Genomic DNA, 26886 nt, shown 5'->3' with positions numbered 1-26886 from the left:
AGTACAACTCCTCCGGTTTCATATGCAAAACAAATTATTGCGCTAGCTTACGCGGTTCCGGTTCTACAGGGATTTAAAGGGTTAACAATAACAATGTATTGAATAATGACTTTAAAAAATAATATAAAATAGTGTGCAAATACTGATAACAGTGCAAATGTTTGCAATATAAAAAATAAATGAACTTCTGCTTAGCTTTCCGAGCTTTCTGAACTTCCCTCGGGTCCTCTTAATTGTTGTGATGCGTGTTCGAAATGCAGAGAGGTGCGCTCGATTTGCCACACGGAGCAGCGCGAGAGTAAAGCACGAGGGAGGGGCTAATAATCGGCTCAGTCATTTTTAATGATCGTTGAAAGCCCAGATCGTAATCGTGATTAAAATTCGATTAATTGAGCAGCCCTAACACAGTATAACAAAATGTCAAATCTGCAATGGAATTTTCCAGATAAGTTGTTCTATGGGCATTGATAGGGGGGTGGCTGTAGCTCAGGTGGCAGAGCAGGTCAGCCACTAATCAGAAGGTCGGTGGTTCGATCCCAGGCTGCCTCCTGGCTGCATGGCTGGCTGCAAATATCCTTGGGCAAGATACTAACCCCGTGTTTGCCCCCGTGTTTGCCTACTGGTGGTGGTCAGAGGGCCCGGTGGCGCCTGTGTCCGGCAGCCTCGCCTCTGTCAGTGCGCCACAGGGCAGCTGTGGCTACAATGTAGTGTGAATGTGTGTGTGGATGGGTGAGTGACTGAATGTAGTGTAAAGCGCTTTGGGGTCCTATGGACTAGAAAAGCGCTATACAAATGCAGGCCATTTACCATTGATAAGATATCGCCTCAGTGAGCACCACTTATCCAGCAACTTACTTTATTTGTAAAGGCAAAAACTGTGTTACTGACTGCTGTTCCTGAGAAAGACAGACATGTCAACAATACTTAATAAAAACCTACAAGTGAATTACATTCACAGGAACCTGTAAGTGTAATGCAACTGTAACGTCAATGCTGCTGTGATGAAAGTAATGATCTGAAAGTTAGTAAAATGGTTGATTATGGATGATTATAAGCTCATGAGTTTAAAATGTAAGTTTTAGATTATATGAGCCATATGGCGGTGCAGCGGTTAGCACTGCCAGCTCACAGCAAAAAGGTCCTAAGTTTGAATCTAATCTGAAGTCTTCCTGTGTGGTTTCTCTCCTGCAAGAGTCCTCTCTGGATTCCTCTCAAAGTCTAAAGACAAGCATAGGGTTTGGTAAATTAATAATTAGGGATGGGTACCGGTGTCCAGTGCCATGATGGCACCGGTTCTGACATAAACGGTAGTAACCAGACCGAAAAGCAGCGCACATTTCGGTGCTTTATTTCGGTGCTTTTTTTTCCTGAGCTGTGATACACTTCTAGCCAATCATTTTACGTTTCCGAGGATAGTAGGCGGGTCCAGGTACGTACGTTCTTTTAGAGCAGAGCTACAGATTAAAAAAGCCCAAGGCGAAGCGGTCAAAAGTCTGGCTGTACTTCACAGCAAAAGATGCAAACTCAGCAGCCTGCAACAAGTGCTTTAAGTTGATACTGTGATACTGTCAAAGGAGGTAACACCTCAAATCCGATGAAACACCTGGCGACGCATAGCTTTTTTTTTTTTAAAAGCCAAGAAATGCGCTGTATTTGATAGCTTGCTGCGAGACCTCACACCGAGCGCATCTACTGCGGGTGTGGTGCCTGTTATCAGACCTGGAGTTAGCAACATCCCCAAAAACACGAAGAGGAGAGTCCTGGCCCGTAGCCCTGCCAGTGTAGCAGAAATGATGACGGATGATGATGGCAGCAGCCGTTCTTCTCTGCGTGAGTAGCATAATGTTGTTCGTGTGTAATTTACGTTGAGTAGGCTAACCACGTTATTACATTAATGCATGTAAGGTGAACTAGCAAACATCATCATAGCTACATGCGGCTGTCTTCTTGTTTGATGGCAGATACTCCCTTCACCCTGGCCAAAAAGGCTAAAATGACCAAAGAAAAAGAGGGAAAAGCTAAACATGAGAGGTTTTTGGACAAAGTTTGTGTTTTTTCCATTGTTTAAGCACTGCTTCCAGCCAAGAGTGATACCATATATGCCCCACAGCTGCAGAAAAGGCTAACATTGTTATCTTTTTACAAAAAAACAGCTGAACATGAGAGGTTTTTGGACCAATTTTGTGTTCTCCATTCTTTAAGCACCGGTTTGAGCCCCGCTTGAGCACCGGCACCGTTTCAAAAGTACCGATTTGGCACTGGTATCGGATAAAACCTAAACGATACCCATCCCTATTAATAATCCTAAATAGACTGTAGGTGTGAATGTGAATGGATGTCTCTCTCTATGTGTTAGCCCTGCAACTAACTGGGGACTTGTCCAGGGATAGGCTCCAGCTCCCCTTAGACCCTGAATTAGGGTAGGATGAATTATAGCCATGGTCAGATCACCATCTGTGTGATATTAGCCGTCAGACCTAAATTAAGCAAACAGGAGGCTTGACGTGCAGCATGTGGTAGGGTTGCTGTGCCCCTCCTGTGAGCTGATGCCCAAAATGCCCGTATAAAGGATAATCTTTTGTACAAATTGAACAGGAAAGCCAGTCTTGGAAACTGAGAGTTTATAGCAGTCCAAAGCCTGCTTGTTTGGCTAATAATGCTCATAACAAGCACTTCAACCGTCAACATAACCATTTAAGCTTAAACAGCCTGGACCCCCCCAAAAAAAAGAGTGTGTCTTCATTACTATTAAACTGTGTCAGAGGTGGGAAATTCTCCAAGCAGAAACCCCCCAAGTGATGTTTAACCGATACCAAAAAAACAGTTAGTTTCACCAAACCCGCTACAAAAAATAAAAGCTTTTAAAATGACCAAGATAAGGTTTCAGTTTAAAATTGTGAATTTTGTAAAAGGAAAAGGAACTCGTTGACAGCTGTGCAATTTCTTCCTAGAACTTTATGTGTGTGCAAAAAAGCAAAAAACAAAGGGAGTATTACCATGAAGTGACAGAAAAGGAAATATAACTTCCCTGAAGGATGATCACAAAAAAACAAAACACAGATATGTAAAACCGTGTGGGCTGCAGAAAAAATGGATGTCAGTGTTTAAACAGGGGGCAGATGGGAGGTCTGTAAAAATATCATCAGTCACTAAGTGGCTCTAACCAAGAAGCCTTGCAGCTGTGAATTCTACAGAAGTGACACAATTACATGGAAAGGGGTTGTTTCACTCCTATGGATGACACAATTTTCAGCATTTCACTTCCTGCTGAGGTCCCATGTTCCCTCAAGCAATTTGTGAGAGTCATAAAGTCTGCTAACAGGACTGTTGAAATGTCACGGGAGCATGCTTGGGTGTGCTGTACCTCCAGGCAGGCCAGATGAACGTCTTTGATAATACAGTTGCTCCCAGACAACACAGACTGCTTTAGCAAAAGGCAGCTCAGCTCGAGGGTAGCTAGACGCACTTTACCATCTGCACACAAGTAAGAGAAATGCATAAATAAGTATCAAATATAACACATTGTTTCCTGTTAGGTCAAAAATCTAAGAAATGCATCACATGCATCATATCATGCAAAATGTCTATACATGGTTTGTGAGCTTTAACAGCTAAAGTTTCTACCTCATTTGCATTTGCTGGGTTAGAAATTCTCGTAACAAATGTTTTTGCTCAGTGTGCCAGTGCATACACTATATGTTCAGCTTAGCAATATGCAAATAAAATGAACATCAAAAGAAAAAAAAAAAAGAAGGTACTTTTTTCTTTTCTTTTTTAAAGGTATGAAACACCACACCAAATGTGGAAGTGTGTATGTGTTACCTGGCAGTGCAGCTTGGCTCATAACTCTAATAAGTCTTTCTACGAGGACCACGCTGTAAGAACTCCTCTCCTGGTCTGGAACTGGCAACTGCAGACGCTCCAGAAGATCAAGGTTGATACCTACAAACAAATTAAACAGAAAAACAAAGTAAAAGAAAATGCTAATTCTGAGCCACGATCATTAAGGCTGTCATCTTGACTCGTCTTTATTCTGGGAATCTAACGTATGTAATATGTTTAATTGGTTCATCAGCAGCACAGATGGAAGGCAAATCACTGTAAGCCGTAGAGTTTTACTTCCTAAACAGCTGCGACACCACTCCACCACATTTAGGTTTTTTTAGCTGAAGGATGACACAGACATTACTTAGAACCTAAAATTATTTATGAAGTCAAAACTGAGGTGTAATCATAAAAAAGGGACCTAACACATGAGATAAACGACTGCTGTGTCCACAAATAACAGACAAACTAGCAAAGAACCAATTTTAAATTGTATCTTTAGGCACTTCGTTACTAGCAGCCCGTTGCAGAAACACATCATTTAATCCCATGTATTTAGCTGAATGAAAAGATAACAGTTTGACAGGCAGTAAAGAGTATTTTTGCATGAAGACGCTGATTCCTAAAGACCTGTTTACCAAAAATGTGGAGTGTGTTCTTAAAAACTGTGAAGAAACTGAAGAAGTGGGGGACATCTGTATAGTGAAAAGGCATTTAATTCTATTCTACAAGAGAAGAAACTGCATGTTTTATGAAAAAATCCTTCTACTGTTCACTGAATCCTTATATGAAATAGTCTCAGTGGAAAGGTGACTTGTCTAGAAGCCATTCTTAAGGAAAAATGCTGAAAAGACTGAAGTATGCTAAATTACAAAAGAACCGGACAGGAAATCAGTGGCAATAGGTCTGATGGAGTGATGAATGCAAATTTAAAATTTCTGGTTCAAATTGTTGTCAGTATCTACAGAGGTCTTCAGGAGAGAGATACAAAGGTTTGCAGCCATCTGTAAAACAGTGTGGAGACTCAGTTTTAGTTTGAGGTGTCATTTTTCCAGCTGGTGTTGCAAATCTGGTCAAAATTTATGGATTTTGATCCACCATGCAATACTAAAAGTATAGATTTTTCCGCCTAACATTGATCCCAAACACACTGCCATTGCAGTGGAAGCATATCTGGATAGAAATACACACAGTGGATCACTATCAGTCATGGATTGGCCTCCCCAGACGTCAACATTACTGAAGCAGTGTGAGATCACCTTGACAAAAAACCAAACAAAAGGCAGCCAATATCTAAAGAAGAGCTCTGAATGTCCTTCAGGAAACCCGGAGAAGTATTCCTAAAGACTACTTAAAGAAATCAGAAGAAAGTTGCCTGAGAAAGTTCAGGCTGCGATGAAGAATAACAGTGGACATACCAGACACTGACTCTCAAGCTGGTTACAACAGAAACATTTTGCTTCATGTACTGTATACCTTCACATGTTTTAATAAATTACTGCACCTATTTCCAAGACCTTTGCACAGTGCTGTGTAACACTGAGTGCTCAGGTAGAGTAGAAAAGCACTATATAAGAACCAGTCCATTTACCAGTTGCTGTATACAAACAAATGAATCTAAATGTATTTTAAAGAGAACAATCATACAGCCCTTGAAGCAAACAGATGTCAATAATTTTCTTTGTTACTTGATATTCATTCACTTAAATAGAGAGACAAAAGCCTTATTATTACATGTCAAAAGGTTTATGCCAGGAAAAGGTAGGAGGAGATGAGAAGGGAGGTGATTAAGAGGCTCTAAATAAGAAACTATGCAGCTGTAGATTCTGTAGAAGTGATAAAAGTTACATGGAAAGGGTTTTTTCATACAATGTGAAATCTAAGAACATCAGTCTTTAATCAATTTCATTAAGAATTACCGGATGACAACAATTGTAGAAAGTTAAATTATGACTCCTAGAACCTTTAGAGCAAGATAAAAACCATCTTATTACAAAGTAAACATCACAAGCCTGCAAAGGAATATCTGGGTATGACAAAACCTCCTTGGAAGTGCTGTGGACAGATGATGTAAACAGTGAGCTTTTGCTTACCTTTGCTGTGTGAGACAGCGTAAAGCAGGCAGAGGACAAACAGCGCGTGGTAGTCGTCACTGGTGCAGTCAAGGGCACTGTACACCATGTCTAAGAACGGCCTGCAGGGAGCGAGAAAGAGACAACAAAGAGAACATAGCTTCAGTTAACAATTCTGTCTTTCCCATTTTCAATTCTTTAGACTTTTAGATGAGGTTAACATCGCACTGCGCTCATGTGTGTTTGTGTTTGTGTGTGTGTGTGTGCGTGCATGTACCTGCTCCTCTGTGTGTGTGTACGAGTAGCTGCAGCTGTCTTCTCCTCATCAGTGATGTTCTGCTCTGTCAGCTCTGACACCTTACACTTCTCCATCACCACCATTTCTATCTCTGCACAGATACACACACCGCGAGATGCATACTTAGTATTTACTTACATAAATCTCCACATATTTGGAGAACCACCTACCTCACAGAGTATCATTCACATTCACATCACAAATTTAGCACACTTACAGACACGGAACAAAGAGGCTCTAAAACATATGGACCAACTGAAGTGTGAAGGTCTTAAAACGTACTAAAGCTGCCAGGAAACCTCACATGTGTTCCTCACAGTATTTAGAGCAAGCAGGTTAAAATTAGTAATTTATGGTAACACATCAATAGACAAAGGAATATTTAAATCTATTATGAAGAAAAACAGATCTATTTTTAAACTTATTCTTTAAAATGTTGGTAATTTTATCACTTGTTTTATCAGTTAACAGTGGTAGGCGTCCTTGTTCCATCCCAAATGGTACTCATGTCATTCTGAAACCATCTTCCCCTGCGGCCCATGACCACATTTGTGCTTTTAAAAAAAATGAGTAAAGAAAAAAAAAGGTTGAAGCTGTTAATGCCTCAGTATAAATCAAAGCATAAAAAAATGAATCATTTCAGATGCGTGAAATGGTCACATTTTAATATAGACACACACTCACACACACACACACACACACACACACAAGCACATAATATAGACACACACAGACACACACACACACACATACACACAGAGCAGGAGTGAGAGACAGGCGGAGAGATGAGGAGCACAGGATGGATGGTGTATCGCTGTGGGAACCAATACTGCTACGTGGATTGTGCTCAGCACAAGATCAGTGGTAGCCATGATAATCATGGGGAAATTAAATGGTGCCAAGAAGAGGATGCAGCAAAAAGAGGGAGTCCTCATCTTAAAACAAGCTAAAGAGACGGCTTCTGTTCTGATTGTGCAGCGTTGCCTGTTTTTTACTCCTGTTACTTTTTCCAGGAATCTTTTATTTCCTGGAAAAAAAAATGATGAGGCTGTATAATATAAATTTAAACACAGCTGCAAAAGCATGGAGATCACATTTAAGCATTTACTTGTAGCTGTAAATGAAAAGCAGCAAAGCCACCACATTTCCAGTGAAAAATGTCAGGTGTTCTTTCTTTAAAGAGTTCTCTCTCTTTTCTCTTGAGAATAACCAGAGTGCATGGGAGACCACATTGGATTTATGGCGGTGAAGAAACACTCACAAACACAGTCCTGTACTGCTGTGTCCCACGAGACACACACTCACCTTCCGCCGTCTCCCCACTCGCTCTGCTTCCCTTAGAACTCCCACCTGCTCCTATTCCCTCTGTACCTTTTCCCTTTTCCCTCTCTCCTCCTCTGCCACTGTCATCATCCCAGCCCTCTTCTAGTCCTCCTCCTGCACTGCTGCTTCCGCCCCCAGCCCTTTCATCATCTTCCTCTTCGCCCAGGTTCTTGTAGTTTGGCCTCTTCTGTGTTCTTTTGCGGCCACGATGGCGGGACAGCTCCAGTGAGCGCTCCAGAGACTCCGGAGGCTTGATGAAGCGGCGCATACCTCCCGCACTTGCCTGATGGATAGAAACAAAACAGGACAGAGGCCATGGTATGAGGAGAAAAGGAATATATCACCTGTGGATCACTCAGTTATTATTTTAGTCAACAACACATAACCATAACCTTCAAAACTGTTTTAAAAATAACATCACAAATGTACGAGCTGCAATCCAAAAGACAGATACAAAACTTTTCCATAAAAAGCCAAAGGAATTCCTGATGTTCTGATTTGTGGTCGATCAAATTTTTAAGGTTGTCTCACTGTGCACCTCTAGGCTATTTTCAGTGCTGATGCTATTTTTAAAACAACCTGTGGAAGTCCAGTTCTGACAAGTTTCACATGTGTATCTGCAATGCAAGCCTGAACTTCTCCACTGTTTCAAAACAGAGAGCCTCAAGAGTTTCCTTTTGGAAAAGAAAAAGAAACTCAAGCTCAAATCAGAGGACCACCGCCGGTGTTGAGAGAAGAGTCCATTGGTGCAGCTTAAAAATTCTTGCACTTTAAATGCAATGCGATTGGGGTACAATGTTTTGATGGCTTGTAACAAAGTTTGAGTCATTTCTTTCAGATGCTTCAGGATATCAGAGTAGTCAGTAGTCATTACTCAGAGTCAGCAGTCTGACTCTATGAATAACCGTGTGAGCTGTTGAAAATGTTCCCAACTGCACTCCTCACCTGACCGAACATCTTTAGACTCATAAATTCTTGACTCCTATGCTCAAGGCTGCTGTTTGCTCTCTGGGTTCTAAGCTAGAGACCCAGCAATGATGACTGCTGATATGCATGTCAAGTATGTAGACTTCAAACTTCTGCAAAACAGAAATTTGACTGTGAACACTCACACGTGTGTTCACAACAGGACATCCATCTAAAACAGCAGATGCACAGAAAGCAGCCCAGAGGTGCACAAAGAGAAAGCCTTGCAGGTAGGGCTGTGCGATATGACCAAAATCTCATATCCCGATATAAGAATTCTATCGTCCCGATAACGATATAAATCACAAAAATGTAACATTTTCTGTAAATTCTGTGAATCTCGGGCAGCTCGACTTGCGGGAAGTGTTTCCAGCTGCGCGTCATGTAGCTGGAGTCGAGTGTTTTAACCGATGCATGAAACTATACATTTTTAGACATAAGTTGTAACGGCCGCCGTTTTCTTTGTGAGTATTTATTACACGGCGTGCTGCGGGGAAAAGCCTGTTCTAACGTTTGAGTCTAAGGTTTATTTTTTAGCACCTGGCGGCTCTTTTTTACTTCTCATCCGTAAATCTGCTCTTTCACGTGATTCAGTTTATTTTGAAAAGTCTCAACAGGATCTTGAGCTTTATTGTGAAAGGTTTATGTGGAACATAAACAAGCGGACACGCGATGTGTTACCGTCGTTGTTGCTAACCACAACGCATAAAAACAGGCGCTTGTCCGTCTGTAGTGTGGTTATATTAAATATAAGAGAAAGAGAGAACTTGAAATTAATATAGCCTCTACAGTGACCATCAAAACGATGAAAAAATATTGCCGTAAACAGTTTATGTTGCGACACCACGAAACAAACGATAGCGTAAAATGAAACGATAGATGTTTTTATATCGTCATCCGATATATATCGTTATATCGAACAGCCCCACTTGCAGGGCAATTAAAATCAGTTATGTAAACTAGATATCATGTATTTAAGTCTTTTTGGCAGGGCAAAAGATAGGCAGTGGTCGAAACAAGAGAAACAACAAAGGAAAGCTGTCAGGTGGTAACAGGAAATGCGATAAGCCCCCGAAAAAAAATGAACACATGAACACAAGTATTTGCAGAAATTGCCTATTTAATTCTATCTATATATAATTTTACTTGTGTCTATTTATTGTCACACTAATTACAAAGTCTTACAGTAAACATACACTGATGTTAATCAAAAAGCCACTTCCCACTTCATACATTTTTGGACTAGTTCCTCTCTCTCACACACACAAAAACACACACGCGCTTTGAGGCCCTTCTGTGTGGCCATACTCGAACTTTGAGAAACCCACTTTCCACATACAGCCCCCAAACCGACACCAAAATGCACATGCACACAATCCCACAGGAAACAACTGGTAAATGATAAAAAAAAATGCTGAGCAGTGCTGTCAGGGCTGTCACTTACAGTAAGTATAACATGTGTAATTGTGACAATCTTCCTGCTGCACATTTTAATCACAAACTCCTTACTGCTGCACATGAATATGAAACTCCAGGACGTTTCAGAGACTGCAAGTAATCATGAAGCAGTCATTTCAAAACTTGATGATCCTCTAGTTCATTTTCTACATACAGCACTAATAGTCTAGTCTGACGGAGTTATGACTTCAGGTAAGATTACGGTTAAACAAACAGCTGACCAAACAGTTAAGAGTGGAAAACAACGTCTCATATTCATGTTGATGTAACGTCGACATGTGTTACCCGTGTTAAGATTTCTGCACACTATGTCCTTATAGGTCAGAGCTGGTTTAGGGTTTTATAAACAGCTTAAATTTGTGGGTGATTACTGTATAAAGCCAATAATTAGCAAATTAATATATTAACTAACTGATTGATATTTAATGAGCAACTACTGTTATCAGCACTTTTTCTCTTTTAGAAATTATAAGAAAATGATGACGAGGTATCTTCTGAGATCCACGTTGATCCATGTATTTTCAGCTTTATGTTCTACCAGAGAAGCTTAGCAGGATTAAGTTGAAACAGCATCCTTCCTGATCTTTCATCAAACCTTGGTGCAATCCTTCACTGTTTGAAACAAGCCATTTGGCTCCTTTACTTTTTCCTTTAAGCCATCGGTCCTCTGATTGGCTCCCCTTGCAAATAAAAAAAGATTTCAGTATCAAGTAAGAGGGGCTCATGGGGACTACTTGTACATATGCTAACCGTGCACTTGCAAATGAGCAACCACTATTTCAACAACTCATTGCAAAAACAGGAACTACGGAACATCGTAAAAGGAACTGATATATTTCATTCATCCTCGGATTTAGCAATTAATTTAGTAAGTATTTATCAGATTATTAAGGAATTACAATAATGATGGTAGTGGCTATAAAACTATACAAAACATACACTTTAATGGCTTCAGGGATGATGCGAAACAGGACTGAATTCCAAGATAATCCTTTCTCTCTGGTTTCATTTCGTGAAAAGATTCACCTGCTCTTACACCGAGAGGAAGAAAACTCTGTATCTCACACTGAAACTGGGTGGCCTGATTTCACTGAAGTTCTTGTGCTAACACAAACCACCAAACACAAACATGAGCACGTGACCACGTCAAAACATACATGCACTTACATACGAGCAGGTGTCTGAAACCATCCTCCCTATTCAAATGTGTGCCTAGGATAAACCCAGTATCAGTTTCTCTCCATCAACCTCTGGTGAAGGTATTGTGGATGAATCACAGCAAAAAGCTGCATATTTATATACATCATTTAAAACCCTCGCTTTGGCCCTTTCTCCTCCATCTTTTCTTTCTTTTTTATTAATTTCTTATGACACAAAGGTATTCTTGTAACAATTAAAGTCTTAAACATGTTGCCACTATTATTTTATTTTATGCTTTTTAATTTAAAATTCAGAAAACCTTAGCTATTAGGGTTTTTTTTCCATGCTTTAAAAATACTCACATACACTGTGTGTTACTGGTAGGATTACATTGTAGTTACTGCTAAAAACACAGTGTGTATTTTGTCAGAGACAAACCACAAACCAGTATCAGTGTGTGTGTGTGTGTGTGCGCATGTATGTGTGTGTGTGTGTGTGTGCATGTATGTGTGTGTGCGTGTGCGTGTCACACCTGCTAGCTGACTATATTCTGGTAAACCGCTCGCAGTCTAAACCAATGCTGAGAAATTAATGGAGGTCAGGGAGCATGCACGACATATCTACAAACACACACACCCGCTTGAAAGTCGGGTGCCATTTGCAGGTCAAAAGATAAACCCAATTTTCCTGCACAGTAAACGAACTGCACGAACTTACGTTACGCACAAAAAAAAAAAAAATACTGCCACATGCATGCAAATATCAAAAACATGTATCTAACTGGTGCACTTGCAAGTAAACACATCTACAAAAGTGTGAGAGAAAGAGAGAGAAAACACTTCTTCCAGGAAAGAGATCTGGGTTAGGTGAGCCAGCTCTGTCAGTGTTCCATCATGTGACCTAATTTCCTGCCACATCAAAGACGAACAGGAGGTGCCATTTGACCACCTGCGCAAAAACAGAGCCCATACCTCATATGTCTGCTGTTTTATCTACAATAAATCAATCTATAACACGGTACATGTGATTTAGCAGATACGAGTGCAACTTCTGAGTATCTATTTGGCATCTTTAGGAATAGTTAGTAGAACTTCCTCAATTAACCATGGTGATGTCACACAAATGCGTGGCCTGCATAACACTTGTTCGCTGCACTAATGTGCTCATTAGCATTTTTACATGCACCAGAACAAAATGCCAAATACACTGCTGCAGGGTAAATGCCAGTAAATCACACAACCTGCACCGGTATCCATCTTATCAATGTCAATCAGTCAGAAAAAGAATAATTAATGTGCAAATGCAAATTTGTGTTGCCTAGTGGAACGGAAAAAATAAATAAATTACCCCCGGTAAAAAAAGAAAACAGTAACTCATGGATAAACACAACAAATATGATTTGTTAATCTACTTGATTTTACTTAAGAGAAAAATATATAAACAGGGAAAGTGATCTTGAATGAATATCTGGCAGGTACGTATTTGGGTCTGGCTGCCTCCTGTTGTGGTACACCAAAGCTGTGAAGACATCACGCCTCTAGTTATATTCACTGAAAAGGTAGGCCGTTTCTTACAACAGCCAGAGAGCTCTTGCGCGCGCACGCACAGACACACACACTCAGCACAGAGAATAACCACAAGGGTTCTCAGAAACGCTCACTACCTCGGCACACCCACCTGGCTTTAAAAGCAGATGGTCAAAAAAAAATGTAAGAAGCAGGGGCGGGGCGATGAAGGAAGAGAAACTGAATCAAGAGTAGAAAATGAGAGGTGAGGGGAACTGGATGGGGAACATTAGGTGATGAAAGGGGAAGATTAAAACGGTGGCAGAAAAGAAGAGGGAAATTACAAGAATATGCAGATGGAAATTAAAGGGCACGGAGCAGTAAAAGGAAACCGAATGCTGCTATCCAACGCCGTGGCAGGAAGACAGAGAGCACGACAGGAATCAGGAGTGTTCAAAAAATGGAAAGGGAAGAAAAAGAAAAGTCAAGTAATTTGCATATTGCTGCCTTGATGTGGGTGAATCATGGAGAAAACCATGACCCTTCGATCTCATAACCACCTACGCACACTTCTGGAACACAACTGTGTGTGTGTGTTGTGTATGTGTCCATGCGGTTGCTTCGTAGGTGTGAGTGTGCACATTTCTTGTTTGTATGCTGTACTCACTCACAGTTTTACCTGTTACAGTACAGTACAGTTTACAGTACATTAACATATACAGTCAAAGTGTGTGTGTGTGTTACCGTGCTCTTGTGCGTGCTGTGAATATCTGTCGGTGTGGTGAATACAGACAGATCTCCGTTGAAAATAACATCTGCGAGGGCATTGACCAGTGGCTGATAGTGGATGATTAGAAACACCTGAAAAACAAGAACATAAACACAAAGTAAAATCAGTTTCTGGGCCACTAGAGCTGATTAGAAAATAAATTATAGTGTTAAAAATTCATTTAGACATGATCATCTGCACCAACATGTAAGCATTGCAAATTACACAAATATAACTGGCTCCCTTTAGACACGATTTACAGTCAATGGCCTTTTTATTAAGTGTGTGTTAATGCAAATACCTGGCAGGAATTCATGTAAACATGAGCAAGGAATTCAAACCAAGCATCAAAATAGGGGAAAGGGGTGAGTTAAGCTACTCTGAACGAGGCGTGGCTGTTGGCGCCAGACTGGCTGGTCTGACCATTTCCAAAACTGCTGATCTGCTGGGATTTTCCCACACAAACATCTTTAGAGTTTACAGAGAATAATCTCTAAAAACAAAAATATTCAGTGAGCAGCAGTTCTCTGGGAGAAACTGCTTTGCTCATGTCAGAGGTCATAGGAGCGTGGCCAGACTGCTTCGATAACTTCGATAACAGTAACTCAAATAACCACTTGTTGAAAACTCAGAAAACTGAGCCTACAATTTGGAGCATAGGTTCAACAAAATTGGACAACATAATATTGGAAAAATATCGTCTGGTCTGATGAGTTTCTCCATGAATCCATCCTGCCTTGTATCAGCAATTCAGGCTCCTGGTAATTCTGGTGCGGGAGAAATTTTCGCGCACACTCCCAGAGTATTGTTGCTGATACTTTATGACTATAGTGCACCCATCTTCTGATGGCTGTGTCCAGAAGGATAACGCACCATGTCAAAAAGCTCATATAATCTTAAGCAGGTTTGTTGACCATAACTATGAGTTCAATGCACTCAAAAGGCCTCCACAGTCACAAGATCTCAATCCAGCAGAGCAACTTTGGAATGTGGTGGAACGGGAGATTCATATCATAGATGTGTAGCACCTGTAATGCTGTCATGTCAATATGGATCAAAATCTCAGGAATATTTCCAGGACTTTTGTTGAATGTATTCCATGCAGAACTAAGACAGTCCAGGAGGTAAAAGTTGGTTAAAGCAAGTAATAATAAGGTGTAAGTAATAACTAATGCAGCATAAAGTAAAGTTTTATTTCCATTATTCACATAATAAAGCTAGTAGAAAAGGCTTTACAAAGAGCAGCTTGACTGTATGACAATACACCACCGGATTAAGCAGCCACAGCAAGATTACACTCACAAGAGTGTCAGCAGGCAGGCAGGTGTGTGTGTGTGTGTGTAACTTACTTGAGACAACAGATAAAGGGACACTTGAGGGTTGATCTTCCGCTCTTCAGACTAAAGAGAGAGAAAGAAACAAGAAGATTTAAGGTGATATATAATAACAACAAGAACATAATGTGTGTGATAATCATTTAGTAGTACGAATATAACAGTCATGACCCATATTGCAAACAAGTAAACATTTATCATGTCAAAAGAAAATTTGATTTAAACAGTGTTTTAACTGTCTAATGTTCAACTATCTGCATTTATAACTCGTAATAATTACGCTTTCACCTGGAATATAATCTTTTCAGCTCACCTTTGTTTTTTTATAGATATGTTAGGGCTGTGTGATATGACGCAACACACTGGATGATGAAACATTGTGCTGTTGCAAAACATGTTGCAATATTTTTTCATTGCTTTATATGACGATTTGCAATAGTAACCACGGTGTAAAATAGTATGCAGAGTTTATGAATGAGAAGCAAAAATAAGCTGTCAGGTGCTCGAACTAAACTTTACACTTAAATGTTAGAATAGGCTTTCTCTGTGGCACACCATATAATAAAGATCAAGATAACTAGTCATTACAACTTGCATTCATAAATATATATGGTTTCATGCATTGGTCAAAACACTCGACCCCAGGTATACGATGCCCAGCTGAAAACACTTCACACAAGCCGAGTTGCCTCATTTATATTAGGAGTGTCTGCAATGCAGCATACTATGCAAAAGATATGTGGAAGAACAGAACAACACGTCTCTGAATGAACTTAACAGTGTGCTAGGACACTCTGCATTTGAGTAAAGTTTCCCGACAACCATACAGGAGCAGTAATGATAGCCAGAGTGAAGAGTGAAGTTGTGTGTGGTCATCTAGTGTGTAAATCTGGAAGGGGGTGGGGAACTCCAGGGCTCAAGGGCCGATGTCCTGCAGGTTTTAGGTATCACCTTGGGTCAACACACTTGAATCAGATGATTAGTTGTTTACCAGGCCTTTGCAAAACTTCAAGACATGTTGAGGAGGTAATCTATCCATTTAAATTAGCTGTGTTGGATCAAGGACACATCTAAAACCTGCAGGACACCAGCCCTTGAGCCCTGGAGTTCCCCACCTCTGCACTACGGGATAATGCCACATAAGGCCCATATTTATTTCATTTTTGATTATTTACTTTAAATGTAAAAAAAGAAATAGTACTTTTCATACGGTGATTACATAACTATTCACTGAATTTATAGAAAACGCATTATAATGACATATAGTGTTATTGGGATAGAGGGAGAGAGAGTATTAAAAGGCTTACTGACCAATCGAAGCACTTTACACCACACATATGGGATACTTTCTATGTTCTATGTAATTTAAGATTTTACCAAATCATATGCAGGCACAGAAGACCATGCAAACTCCACATGGAAAGGCCCCTGAATGGTTTGAACTCAAAACCTAGTGGTAACCTCTATGTCACCCACACAGCACCACCTGCACAAACTGGCAAATACCTAACCTAACCGTAACTTCTAACTCATAGCTTTTCTGAGGTGATCAAGCAAAACCACTGGTTAGTCATTAATCAAGCTAAGAAAAAAAAACTACTACTGCAAACTGAACATTTTTCAACTTTTTAATTTTTCAACTTGATAATTAGCTTAGGAATAAAACCGTACTACACTGCATGTGTGAAATGAAAGGAGGAAACCACTTTAACACAACACACACTTCAACTTTGAACCTGTGAACATCAGTCTAACCAGATGTATTCAGAAATGCACTCCAGAGTAACGTACCGTCTCAGGACTGACCAAAGAGTAAACATAGAGTGGCAGAAAGAGACGGTTGAGGAGGTGGTCGGTTAAAACGTCATTAAGGAATTCACAGTTGATGATGAGGATATCGTTTAGGTAGTGCAGGTGGTCAAGGTGCTCTGCTACCAGGTCACTTAGCTTCCCCCTGTTTTTATGTCTAAGACAGACAGAAAATAAATAAATACCGTATACATAACATAGAATAATAAGCATGAGCCAGATCAAGGCTTCAAACAAGGACACTGCTGACATCTAGAGGCTACAGTGAGAAAAACACTTACTCTTCATCCGTCTGTACACACTTGTCCAGTTCGATGACGTGGCTGCCGATAAACCAGACCAAGTTACTGAAATATGGGACCGCGGTCTTATCTCGAATGTAGTGCAGCATGTGCTGGTTGTCCACTAGAGAGAGTAGAGGCATGGAGAGTTATTATCAAGGTCAGTTCCACAAATACAAAGACTCATTCATGTGTACACAAAACATGTGATCCTCGAGGAATACCAGAATATAACCAGATAATTATACACATTTAAAAGCATATTAAAATAAAGGATGATCTTACTAAAAGATTAAAAAAAGTAATTATTTAAAAAAAAAAAAATGCCCAAAGGGTCAAAATAAGGACACAAATTGTCAATCCACTATCAATAAAGCCAGATGAATTTCCCTTTTATATGTTAATTAGTCAAGAATAAAATGCTTTGCCAATCAGTTTTTGCTCTGTTTAACCCAAGCTTGTGGCCTGAGCTTTCCAGATGCACCCTCTTGAGAGGTGGCCAGTTTAGGTAAGAGCAGTTTTCACACATTAGGTGTGTTTACATATGTTGGGATTACCACTGTATTGGTGGAATGAGTGTGCATCAAATGGGTGCACAGTCTGATTTCCTGCTTTAAGTTATGCTATTCAACTGAGGCCTGCAAATTTAAAGAAGGATAAAAAAAGCTTTGAAGGATGGGCCTGACCTCTTCGGCTTGCTCCTAACTTCTGCTTAGAGAAAGGCAGCTCCAGGATTATTAGCCACAATTAGAATTTGACCGATATTTTTAAGGATAATATTGACACTGATATTTGCTGATATTTTATTTCTTCCAGGCAAACAAAACAGAAAAAGTTTCCTAAACATCTGTTATTAGTAAAGAATCATTTAAGTTGTTAACATTCTACTTGGATCATTTGTTCACGTGTTTTGTCAAGAGGCAGGTGCAGAGTGCCCTCTGGTGGCCAAACTATGCAACATCAATGCTGAAAGCATGCCTGAAAAGTATTTCTCCTCTGTCTTTACTACTTAAATATTAATTTATTGGTCATTAAAAATGCTGATACTTCTGGATCATCAAATAACTTTTATTGATAAATCGGTCAGTCTTTAACCACTGCACTGCCTGCAGTCAGATTAGATTGAGGCTTAGCCATGTCTTGGGGAAGAATACTAGAAAATAAGAAACTATCTGTCCTATTGCTGTAATAATTTTTATTTCTATTATATTGCAAGCCTTTCAGTGTTAGAGCGCAGATTTTATTTGGGGCAAATATACACAGAACAAAGTGAATTTGTTCACAGTTAACTGGAAGGTGAAAATGTTTTTTTAAAACCTGACGATGCAATCAAAGTTCTGCAGGTCTGCTTATTTAGAGAAAAAAAACTTGTTTAAAAAAAATCTGGTCAAGTCAATATGGTTTCTGGTGCTTATGGGTCTAACTGCAGAACTTTAACAAGCACAGTTACACTGAACTCCTCCAATAATAGACTTTTTTTTGTTTTTTGTTTTTGTTAATTTAATTTGAAGTAAGAAGCGGCTTCACTTTAACATACAAGGGTTTTTCAGGGGAAAACAGACAATCAAAAGAAACACAGAAGTAAATGTTCTTTAAGTGTTGACTTAGGTGAATGACAAAAGCAACATCCTGTAGTAAACACCACTAGTCGAATTATAGTAACACTTTTTCATGGAAAATCAAAATGCAAATAAAACCACATGGTTATTATACTTCCAATCCAGACAGGTCAAATTGAGACAAGTAATGCATGAGCAGCCAAATTAAATTCATGAATTACACAATGGATAGGGAGACACTGACTAAATAACCACAGTGATCAAAACTGTTGAGCCCATCACCAAAATAAAAACCAACATGTGGGGCTTAGCTGAAAATTAGGTTGTTGGAACAACAAACCCAAGAAACAAAATGAGACTGTTTTTTACTGCATGAATGAAGTGGATGATACAGAATGATTGAAAAGAATGATGCTAATACTCCATACATTTAGAACAAATACACCATTAGGAGCAAGCAGGGCAGGGTAACAATTCACATTAAAGCTCCCCCCAAAACCCCCAGACTAAGTTAACACTATAGAGCTGAGGTGTCTTGACATCATTCAACACATGAAGAAGAGTAACTGTAAAGAAACTGAACAGGATACCAAGCCCTGAGAAAAAGACTGAATGAATGGAACCAACTTACATGAAACTGGAGTTAGGCAGATGGGACGCGCAGAAAGAGGAGGAAGAGGGAGGGGAGAGACAAAAGAGGAAGAGTGGTTGTTGATAAAGGAGGGGGTGGGGGGGGAAACAGACACAGGTTCAATGTGAGTAAAGGGGCGGCTGTGGAGGGGTGGAGGCTGGGAACGACCTCACAAACATTTATTAAAAAATAGCAAGGGCACACCTGGAAAAGGAGTTGCATATGTAATGTACATATTTAAAACTTGTTTTGGGATTTTACGGAGGATTATGTGAACAGCAGACACTGAAACAAGCAGCCCCCACCCCCAAAAAGAACAGTTACATTACCTGAAAAATCAGCGCAATAAGAAAACTTGATTCTACGCAATGACTAAATGCTTTGGGTTCTGAATTAAATCCTTTTTCAGGTGGCCATCTGTTGCAAGGCATGCCCTAAGGAATCATTAAGGAGCATCAATACGAAGTAACCTTCACTGCAATATTTTTAGTGTTGTGATACTCTAAAAATCCAACTAATTACAACTATTAAATCAGCAAAGGGTTTTCCACAATTAAATTATTATTATGCACAAGTGTAGTAGGCAGTCTAAAATTCAGATGTTGTGGGTGGTCCCATGACAATTTCACAGACTTGAAGTCAGAGTTGCTACATTAAAATGATGCTTTTAAAGATTCCTTATTAAAGCATAGCCCGTGGTCAGTTTAGCAATGACACATCCCCTTTAATACTACATTGATTTATAAATGACTTTTGTTCTTATATTGTTCAAAAAAGTTGTACCTTTGGGAGTTAGAATCAGGATGTTATGGACGGCGGAAGAAAGCCATGTTGTACAGAACAAAGTGTTACATGCGGGACGAGACGGACAGATACGGACACAAAGCAACAGCTTGTGAGACTTTAAAGCCTTTACACTGAGCAGCTGTTTCATTTAAGGTGACAATAAGCATGACATGTACAGAGAAGCCAAAACCATACAAGGCAATACCAGCTTCCCCTGCAATGAAATGCAGACAGCTTGGACGCACAAGGAGCGCACATTGACGGCAGGAAGGAGAAACACTGCTGCTGAAAAAGCTGCTGAAAAGGTGTCGATGTTCAGACTGCTACTGTTTTCTGTAGTCTTTCTGAAAGACCTGCAGCCCCCCGCATGACAGAGCTACAGGTGAAGGGATTTCAACACCTAACTGTGCATGGTGCTGGACTGTGTGAAGAGTCTCTTTACAGTATGGTGATTGTAACGTTTATTCTACCACGACTTATTGTGAACTTTAACCCTGTGTGTTGAAACCTCAGGTAATTTTATTAGAACCAAAAAAACAAAAACAAAAAAACTACAACAAGTCTGCTATTTTGTCTAATTTAAATTTTTACATCAAAATGTTTCTTGTTTACTTTGGGCGATCGTGGCTCAAGAGTTAGGAGTTCGCCTTGTAATCGGAAGGTTGCCGGTTCGAGCCCCAGCTTGGTCAGTCTCGGTCGTTGTGTCCTTGGGCAAGACACTTCACCCGTTGCCTACTGGTGGTGGTCAGAGGGCCCGGTGGCGCCAGTGTCCGGCAGCCTCGCCTCTGTCAGTGCGCCCCAGGGTGGCTGTGGCTACAACGTAGCTTGCCATCACCAGTGTGTGAATGTGTGCGTGAATGGGTGGATGACTGGATATGTAAGCGCTTTGGGGTCCTTAGGGACTAGTAAAGCGCTATATAAATACAGGCCATTTACCATTTTACTTTTAATGAAATCTTAAGTGTAAAAGCATTCAATTAGCTTTCCAGGGACTATAAAGAATAACACGAGAATCTTAAAAACGTTAAGAATAAATAGTTTTAGTTTGCAAGTGTGGATAAAAAGTTCTAATATTCATATTATCATATCCAGTTAGAATTCTATAAAAAGTAAATGCATGTCATGGTTATAAATAACAACATCGCTTGGACAAAATCTTGTAATGAATAATTCTCCTAAAAAGGCTAATACGTATAACCAGGAAGATATCCAGACCTTGATGTGCATCCACATTTACAAAAAAGTTTGGATGATGTACAAAACGTAAATAAAAACAGAATGCAGTGATTTGCAAATCTTATAAATCCAATCTTATTTTATTCACAGTAGAAGACAGATTCAACCCGAACACTAAAACCGAAAAGTTTAACTCTCATGAAAAGCACTGAATAATGTTTAATTTGATGGCAGGAACTGATATCAAAAACGTTCGAAGAGGGGGGAGGTAAGAAGCTGATAGAGTAATTGGTGCTACAAAGAAACAGTTGGAAGAACATTTTGCAACTAATTAGGTTAATCAGCAACAGTTTAGAATTAAAAATGTGCAGATGCAATAATGTGCACAAGAAAAAAGCAAAACAAAATAAAAAAAAACCCTTGTTAATAAATTTTTGAACAATTTCAATGTTCCTCAATGGAACATTAGTCTTTAAATATTTCACCATCTACAGCAGCGGTCCCCAACCCCCGGGCCTCGGACCGGTACCGGTCCGTGAGTCGTTTGGTACTGGGCCGCGAGAGTTGAGGCTTAGGTGTGAAATTTATGGTTTTCAGGGTTTTTATCGGTTTTCAGTGTTATTTAGTTATCGTTTTTATCGTTAACTCTATTTTCCTGGGTCTTTTCACGTGTGTTATGAATAAATCTTATTTTTTTCAGTACCGGTACTAGTTTTATTTTGTTGTATTTATCCGCGACACCTTAAAGACCGTTCTGTGAAAATATTGTCGGGCATAAACCGGTCCGTGGCGCAAAAAAGGTTGGGGACCGCTGATCTACAGCACTTAATATCAGAAGATTCAGAAAATCTGGAGAAATCTTTGTGTGTGAGCGCCAAGGCCAAAACTCTGAATTCGATGCCCGTGATCTCCGGGCTCTCAGTCGGTGCTCTATTAAAAACAGGCATAATTCTGGCCTCAGGAATGCTTCCAAAAGTCACTGTGTGTGAGCACAGCTCACAGTGCCATCCAAAAACGTGGGTTAAAGTTCTATCACGCAAAGAAGAATCCAAATTTGAACAGATATGATACAGATGCCCCACATTTTGAAACATGTTGCTGCCATTAGCGTTAGAATATAATTATTGGTTTATGAGATCTGCAAATCAATGCTTTCAGTGTTACCAAAATTTTAGTCATTGTCCCCAATTATTTGCAACTGGGGTTGCATGTTGACCCTAAATAAGCAACAAAACATTAAAAGAAAGAAAATTTGCCACACTGCTTTTTAGTGTGTATTTGTTACAGTGTTACCTGTCAGTCATGCTCATGCACCAGAAGCAGCAGCAAGAAGAGGGAAGAACAGAGAAAGGCGGTCCCAGCATCCCGTGAGAGTGTGTGGATGTAAGCAGCGTGTGCACGTGCGTATTCACGGCACTCACCTTTGTAGACGTTGAGTGTGATGGTTCGGACTGCGATGCGGACCATGCTTTCAGGGTGGTTGAAAAACTTAATGGCCTCGGTGTACAGGGCAAAGTCATTAGTGTGCTGTGTGTGGGAGACAGAGAGTGGGCGCTGGTGAGCAAGACAAGGCACTGCACCATTTTGTTCAGGATGCAAATGACCACAGAGAGAGATAGAAAGCTGCTAAAGGAGACAAGAGTGCTGAATTTTGAAGGTTAAAACTTAACAGGAGCAGTAATCTTATAACATTACTGTTGTTTTAATGAGAAAATACTTAAAAAAAATACAAAACACTGTTTTGTGAGATTCAGAGGGGTCCACTACAAAGCTAGATTAGTAAGTTAGTGAGCTATGTTGATTCTAAAATCAAGAGCTTTCTGTATCATGCAAGTGGCTCTCTTTCCCACTGGCTAAATCACTGTAGAGTTTCGTTTTAAACTGGCTGGAAGAACCACTTTTTTTTATAGATTGTCTGCTGCAGTTTCATATATGCAAACTGTTAAGCTGAAAATCACTAAAACCAATTTGCATACATTTGGTGGTTCGGAAAATATTTTTTAAATCTTAGTATCCTTGATTCTAATCTGCTGCTTAGTAACAGCTGGAATTGGAGCTACTAGAACACAGTACACACATTCAAATTCTAATGGATTTGACTTTTACGCGCTGACAATCTAAAGCGATTTCTATGTCTCCTTTATTAAGCAGTCTGACAGTAACGTTTAAACTGGATACTATTATAGCTTAAAGTTTCAAAGCTCTAATGTGCAGCTGTCAACTTACAAATAAACAGCACAGCAGAGAGTGCACTCAGTGATACAATTAAAATTAAACTGTTATTTTATTGCTATGTGTGCTCTTCAGATTAATGATTTTCTTCAGCATTAATTTCTTGGCCTTTTTCAACACTGTTGAAAGGTTTTTATTTTTCTTTACTTTGACGATGTCTGATTGGAAGAGGTGGCACTCGCGTGTGAAGAAAGGGTCACATGACCTGTGGAATGCTCCTTTTTATATGAGCGTGCACAGAGCCTTGACTAGAGAACCCAACTTAACAGAGACTTTATAACCACCGTTGTGATACCAATCAAGCCAGCTAAGCTAAAGAAAGCCCACCTCACGTACTGCTAGACTCATAATAACTCATAATAATCTTGTGCAGAGTTGTTTGTTTTGCCATTAACTTTTCAAGTTTTCATCTTTTAACTATAAAATTCTAGTATTGGCATACCAGTTCCAACAAGAAATTTGAACAAACCAATGTACTTAATTCTGAGCATAATGAGCTTAACAGCAGGGACTTCTTCTTCTAACCATAATAAGATTTTAGAAGCTCAACACGTCTCAACATACCAGCACGCTCCATTTAGCAATTCTGCACAACAACCTGATAACTCTGGATACTACTGTTATCTCTCTCTGTGCCAGTGCCCGATTGTCCACCCGACCATTCCTCAGTTGCTGTGACCTCCAGGCAGTCATAGCTGCGAGTCAAGCATTTAAACAGTCACCCAGAATCACAGCAAATGAGGAGTTCTGAGCCTGACACCAAACCCAAACCGACTTTTTGCAATAGTTTTAAAAATGTGACTTGTGTAGTTCTGAGAAGGAGGAAAGCTGAGCAGTTATCAAACGGCGCCATCTGCAGGAGAATAAACTATAGCTAAGACTCCAAAATATGAATAATAATGATAATCAAACTAATAGATTAATTTAAAATATTTATATAACATATAATAATATAAACTGCTTAAAAAAGGTTTTAATTATTTATAGAATAAAAAAAAATATTTGACTTTAGACCAACAATGTGTCAAGTTGGTTATTAACACTAGATATTTGTTAACACACAAATTAAAACAAAAATGTAATAGTTAACTTAAAAAGACATAAATGTTCTCAGATCTACACAACAGGTCTGGTTTTGGCTTCAGGGGTAACGCTACCATCAACAGTACACCAATAACTTTCCCCAGCACAAAGAGGCCAAGGGAAAGACTATAGATATCGCTGAAACATCAGAGGTTAGCAACATCACAAATGAATAGTGTGGTCAGAGTTCTTGGCAACAATCTAAAACCTCATTTGCAAACAAATGACACACAAACACACAATATGTATCATATAGAAAAATAGATTTAGAAACAAGCCCAAGAAATAATGTGTCCGTGCCACGTTCTAAAAGTTCAGTTATTTGCTGTGTGCAGTATCTCTTAAATCAATGCTTCTACACAGGAAGCCAGTATTTTGACAGAGAAAATGTGCTGCTGATTTGCAGAAGCTCTGTTTCTAAGTTCTGCTGCTAATCTGCATGTTGGGATAAGCACACTGATAAGCTTTACTGGCAGAAAATGCATGTGACAAATACGGTTCCAGACTGAAACTTACTTTAAGTGTTTTTATTTGTTTAATTGAAGGCATTTCATTTCTAAGGATTGTGAATTTATAACAAAATCAACACAGCCACAAGTTCAAGTGTTGTGCAGTAATTGTGATTATATATACACACAAAATAACCACTCAGATGCCTTATTTTTTCCTGTGCAGTCTACAGCTTCCTCATTAAACCACAAAAACAACACTGCACATGTGGAAACAGCCTGCTCGGCCTGCTGGTGCAGCTGCATGCTACTCTCTGCCCCTCACTGAACAGAGTTCACACAATGAAAAGTATGCCTACAGCAGGGCAACAGGAAGTCAGTACTACAATTCCTTTTGAGTTGATTTGTCAGTGGGTTGCTAAGAGAGTTTGAAAAGTGGCAAAATGTAATGACAAAGTTAACAATAAAGAGGTGAACTGAAGTTTGCACAACTGTCCCCCAAGCACTATTTGTATATAATTACATATTAAAATAAGTGCATGTGTGTAGTAAATTAGATAAAGTATTATATGTATTCCTTAAAATTACTTACTGAGGGGTAAAAAAATTCCTGTTTTATCATTTGCAGTTTCAGACAGTTGGCTGATATTACAAATTTGCTTCATTGCACACTGCTTCCATCCTTAGTGTCTTATGTTTCACCACTTCCTTCCCTCCCTCGTATCTCTCATAAAGATATGCAGACACTGAGCAGAAGGTTCTTCATGTTTTGTTAGCCTGTCTTTTTCCTCTCTCACATCATCCCTTCTCCCCCCCGTAGCCTTACCTCATTATAGAAGAAGTGCACGGTGTGGTTGTTAAGTTTGAGTGACAGGGTCTTAAGGAAGGAGATATAATAAGCCATGATCTCCTCATCCGAGAAGTCAAACTTGTGGACAATAATGGAGTTGACGTGGTTGTTTGATAAGAGATAATCTGTAATGAGAAAGGAGGCGACACGTTTAGGGTAGAGAAGAGATGGCTTTTATTAAGCCTCCAGATTGTCATGCAATTTATCTAATAGCTCAGCATTTACAGAAAATGACACAGTGTTAAAAGCTGAAGGTGGACTGATTCATTTCACTACCTTAGGTTTTCTTTCACTGTTATTGGAGCAAAGGTGAGGTAAAGCTCTTGTGGTGACTGCAACACCTTGCTGAAATACCAACTTTAGTTTATGTTTATAACAACCCATTGTGAAATGGACAGTATATAATCTACTAAGATTTTGGTTCCCCAGTAACAGATTTAACACTGTCCGTGAAGTTGGATTTAAGAAATAAGTGCTGAAAGTTAAAGTTTTTAGAACTTGTTTAGTGCCATCTTGTGCCAGTTACAGACTTACATTAGTTTATGTTACCTAACCACCGTTAGAACCGATAACTCAGTGGAATATAAGGAGACTAAAACTTAAAAATCAGTCTAAGGGGATCACTGTTGTACTGCCCCTCACTGCCATGTATTAGCTGTAATATTCGGGTTTGCAAAGCACTTGAAACCAGCGTGAAGGACAGTCTGTTTCAATCACCAGCTCGACAAGCTCTTATACAGAATGCACTGAGCCGCGTGATCAACTCGCAAATCAGATGTTCGCCAAGTGCAATCAGCACTATTTTATGAAATAAAATAATATAGTTTTTTTGTCCATTGCATACATCAACCTATTTTTCCTGCATTAGTAAGAAACTTTGTTATGTTTGACCATGTGGTAACCTGTTATGTTGTAAACTGTTTAGGTGTGCTTGGGAAAAGAGAGACTATTTTATTGTATAAAACAGGCCTCATTGACTTGGGTTTTTGACTCCAGCTTGTTGGTCCAGTAAACCACCTGTCACCTGAGAAAAACAGATTCTCCTTCACACATAGCTCATTTACAAAGTGCTTTATAAACCTGAATATTGCAGCTAACAGGTGGACTATCCCATTTCAGTGCAGTTAGCCAAACAATGAAGAACCACTTACTGCTTAACAGACAGAGAGTTAAAGTACAAAGTAGAGACTTGGTTTGTTAACAACTGAACATAAACTGTAGTACTAGAAAACATAAGGTAAAAAAAATGGAAACACGATTAAAGTTTATACGGTTGAAAAGAGAATAAAGGGTTCAAGAAGCTAGCTGTGATTATGTTAATTTCAAGTATTTAATTAATG

At 39.5% G+C, this 26886-nt stretch overlaps 1 protein-coding gene across 4 annotated transcripts in view; it reads right to left on the bottom strand.

The window, feature by feature from the left end:
- The window catches only part of clec16a (C-type lectin domain containing 16A), a 59083-nt gene that overhangs the window by 29844 nt on the left and 2353 nt on the right, over positions 1–26886 (bottom strand). For 2 of the 4 annotated variants that reach the window (XM_014340508.2, XM_005943609.3), the window contains exons 4-15: positions 25523–25671; positions 22354–22459; positions 18971–18976; positions 16781–16904; positions 16482–16656; positions 14706–14756; positions 13332–13448; positions 7501–7801; positions 6175–6286; positions 5919–6019; positions 3823–3942; positions 3365–3474 (exon numbers count right to left, since the gene is read on the bottom strand). In XM_014340508.2, the coding sequence (XP_014195994.1) occupies positions 3365–3474; positions 3823–3942; positions 5919–6019; positions 6175–6286; positions 7501–7801; positions 13332–13448; positions 14706–14756; positions 16482–16656; positions 16781–16904; positions 18971–18976; positions 22354–22459; positions 25523–25671 (1472 nt within the window). The remainder of the gene's footprint in view (positions 1–3364; positions 3475–3822; positions 3943–5918; positions 6020–6174; positions 6287–7500; positions 7802–13331; positions 13449–14705; positions 14757–16481; positions 16657–16780; positions 16905–18970; positions 18977–22353; positions 22460–25522; positions 25672–26886) is intronic. The other 2 variants (XM_014340510.2, XM_014340509.2) reach the window with 2 other exon arrangements.

The sequence above is a fragment of the Haplochromis burtoni genome, unplaced genomic scaffold, assembly GCF_018398535.1.
Source record: "Haplochromis burtoni strain Fernald_Lab_line unplaced genomic scaffold, NCSU_Asbu1 Contig_379, whole genome shotgun sequence".
NCBI classification, from domain to species: domain Eukaryota; kingdom Metazoa; phylum Chordata; class Actinopteri; order Cichliformes; family Cichlidae; genus Haplochromis; species Haplochromis burtoni.
The sequence above is the reverse complement of the archived record's forward strand: the minus strand, read 5'-3'. Positions and strand labels throughout refer to the sequence as shown.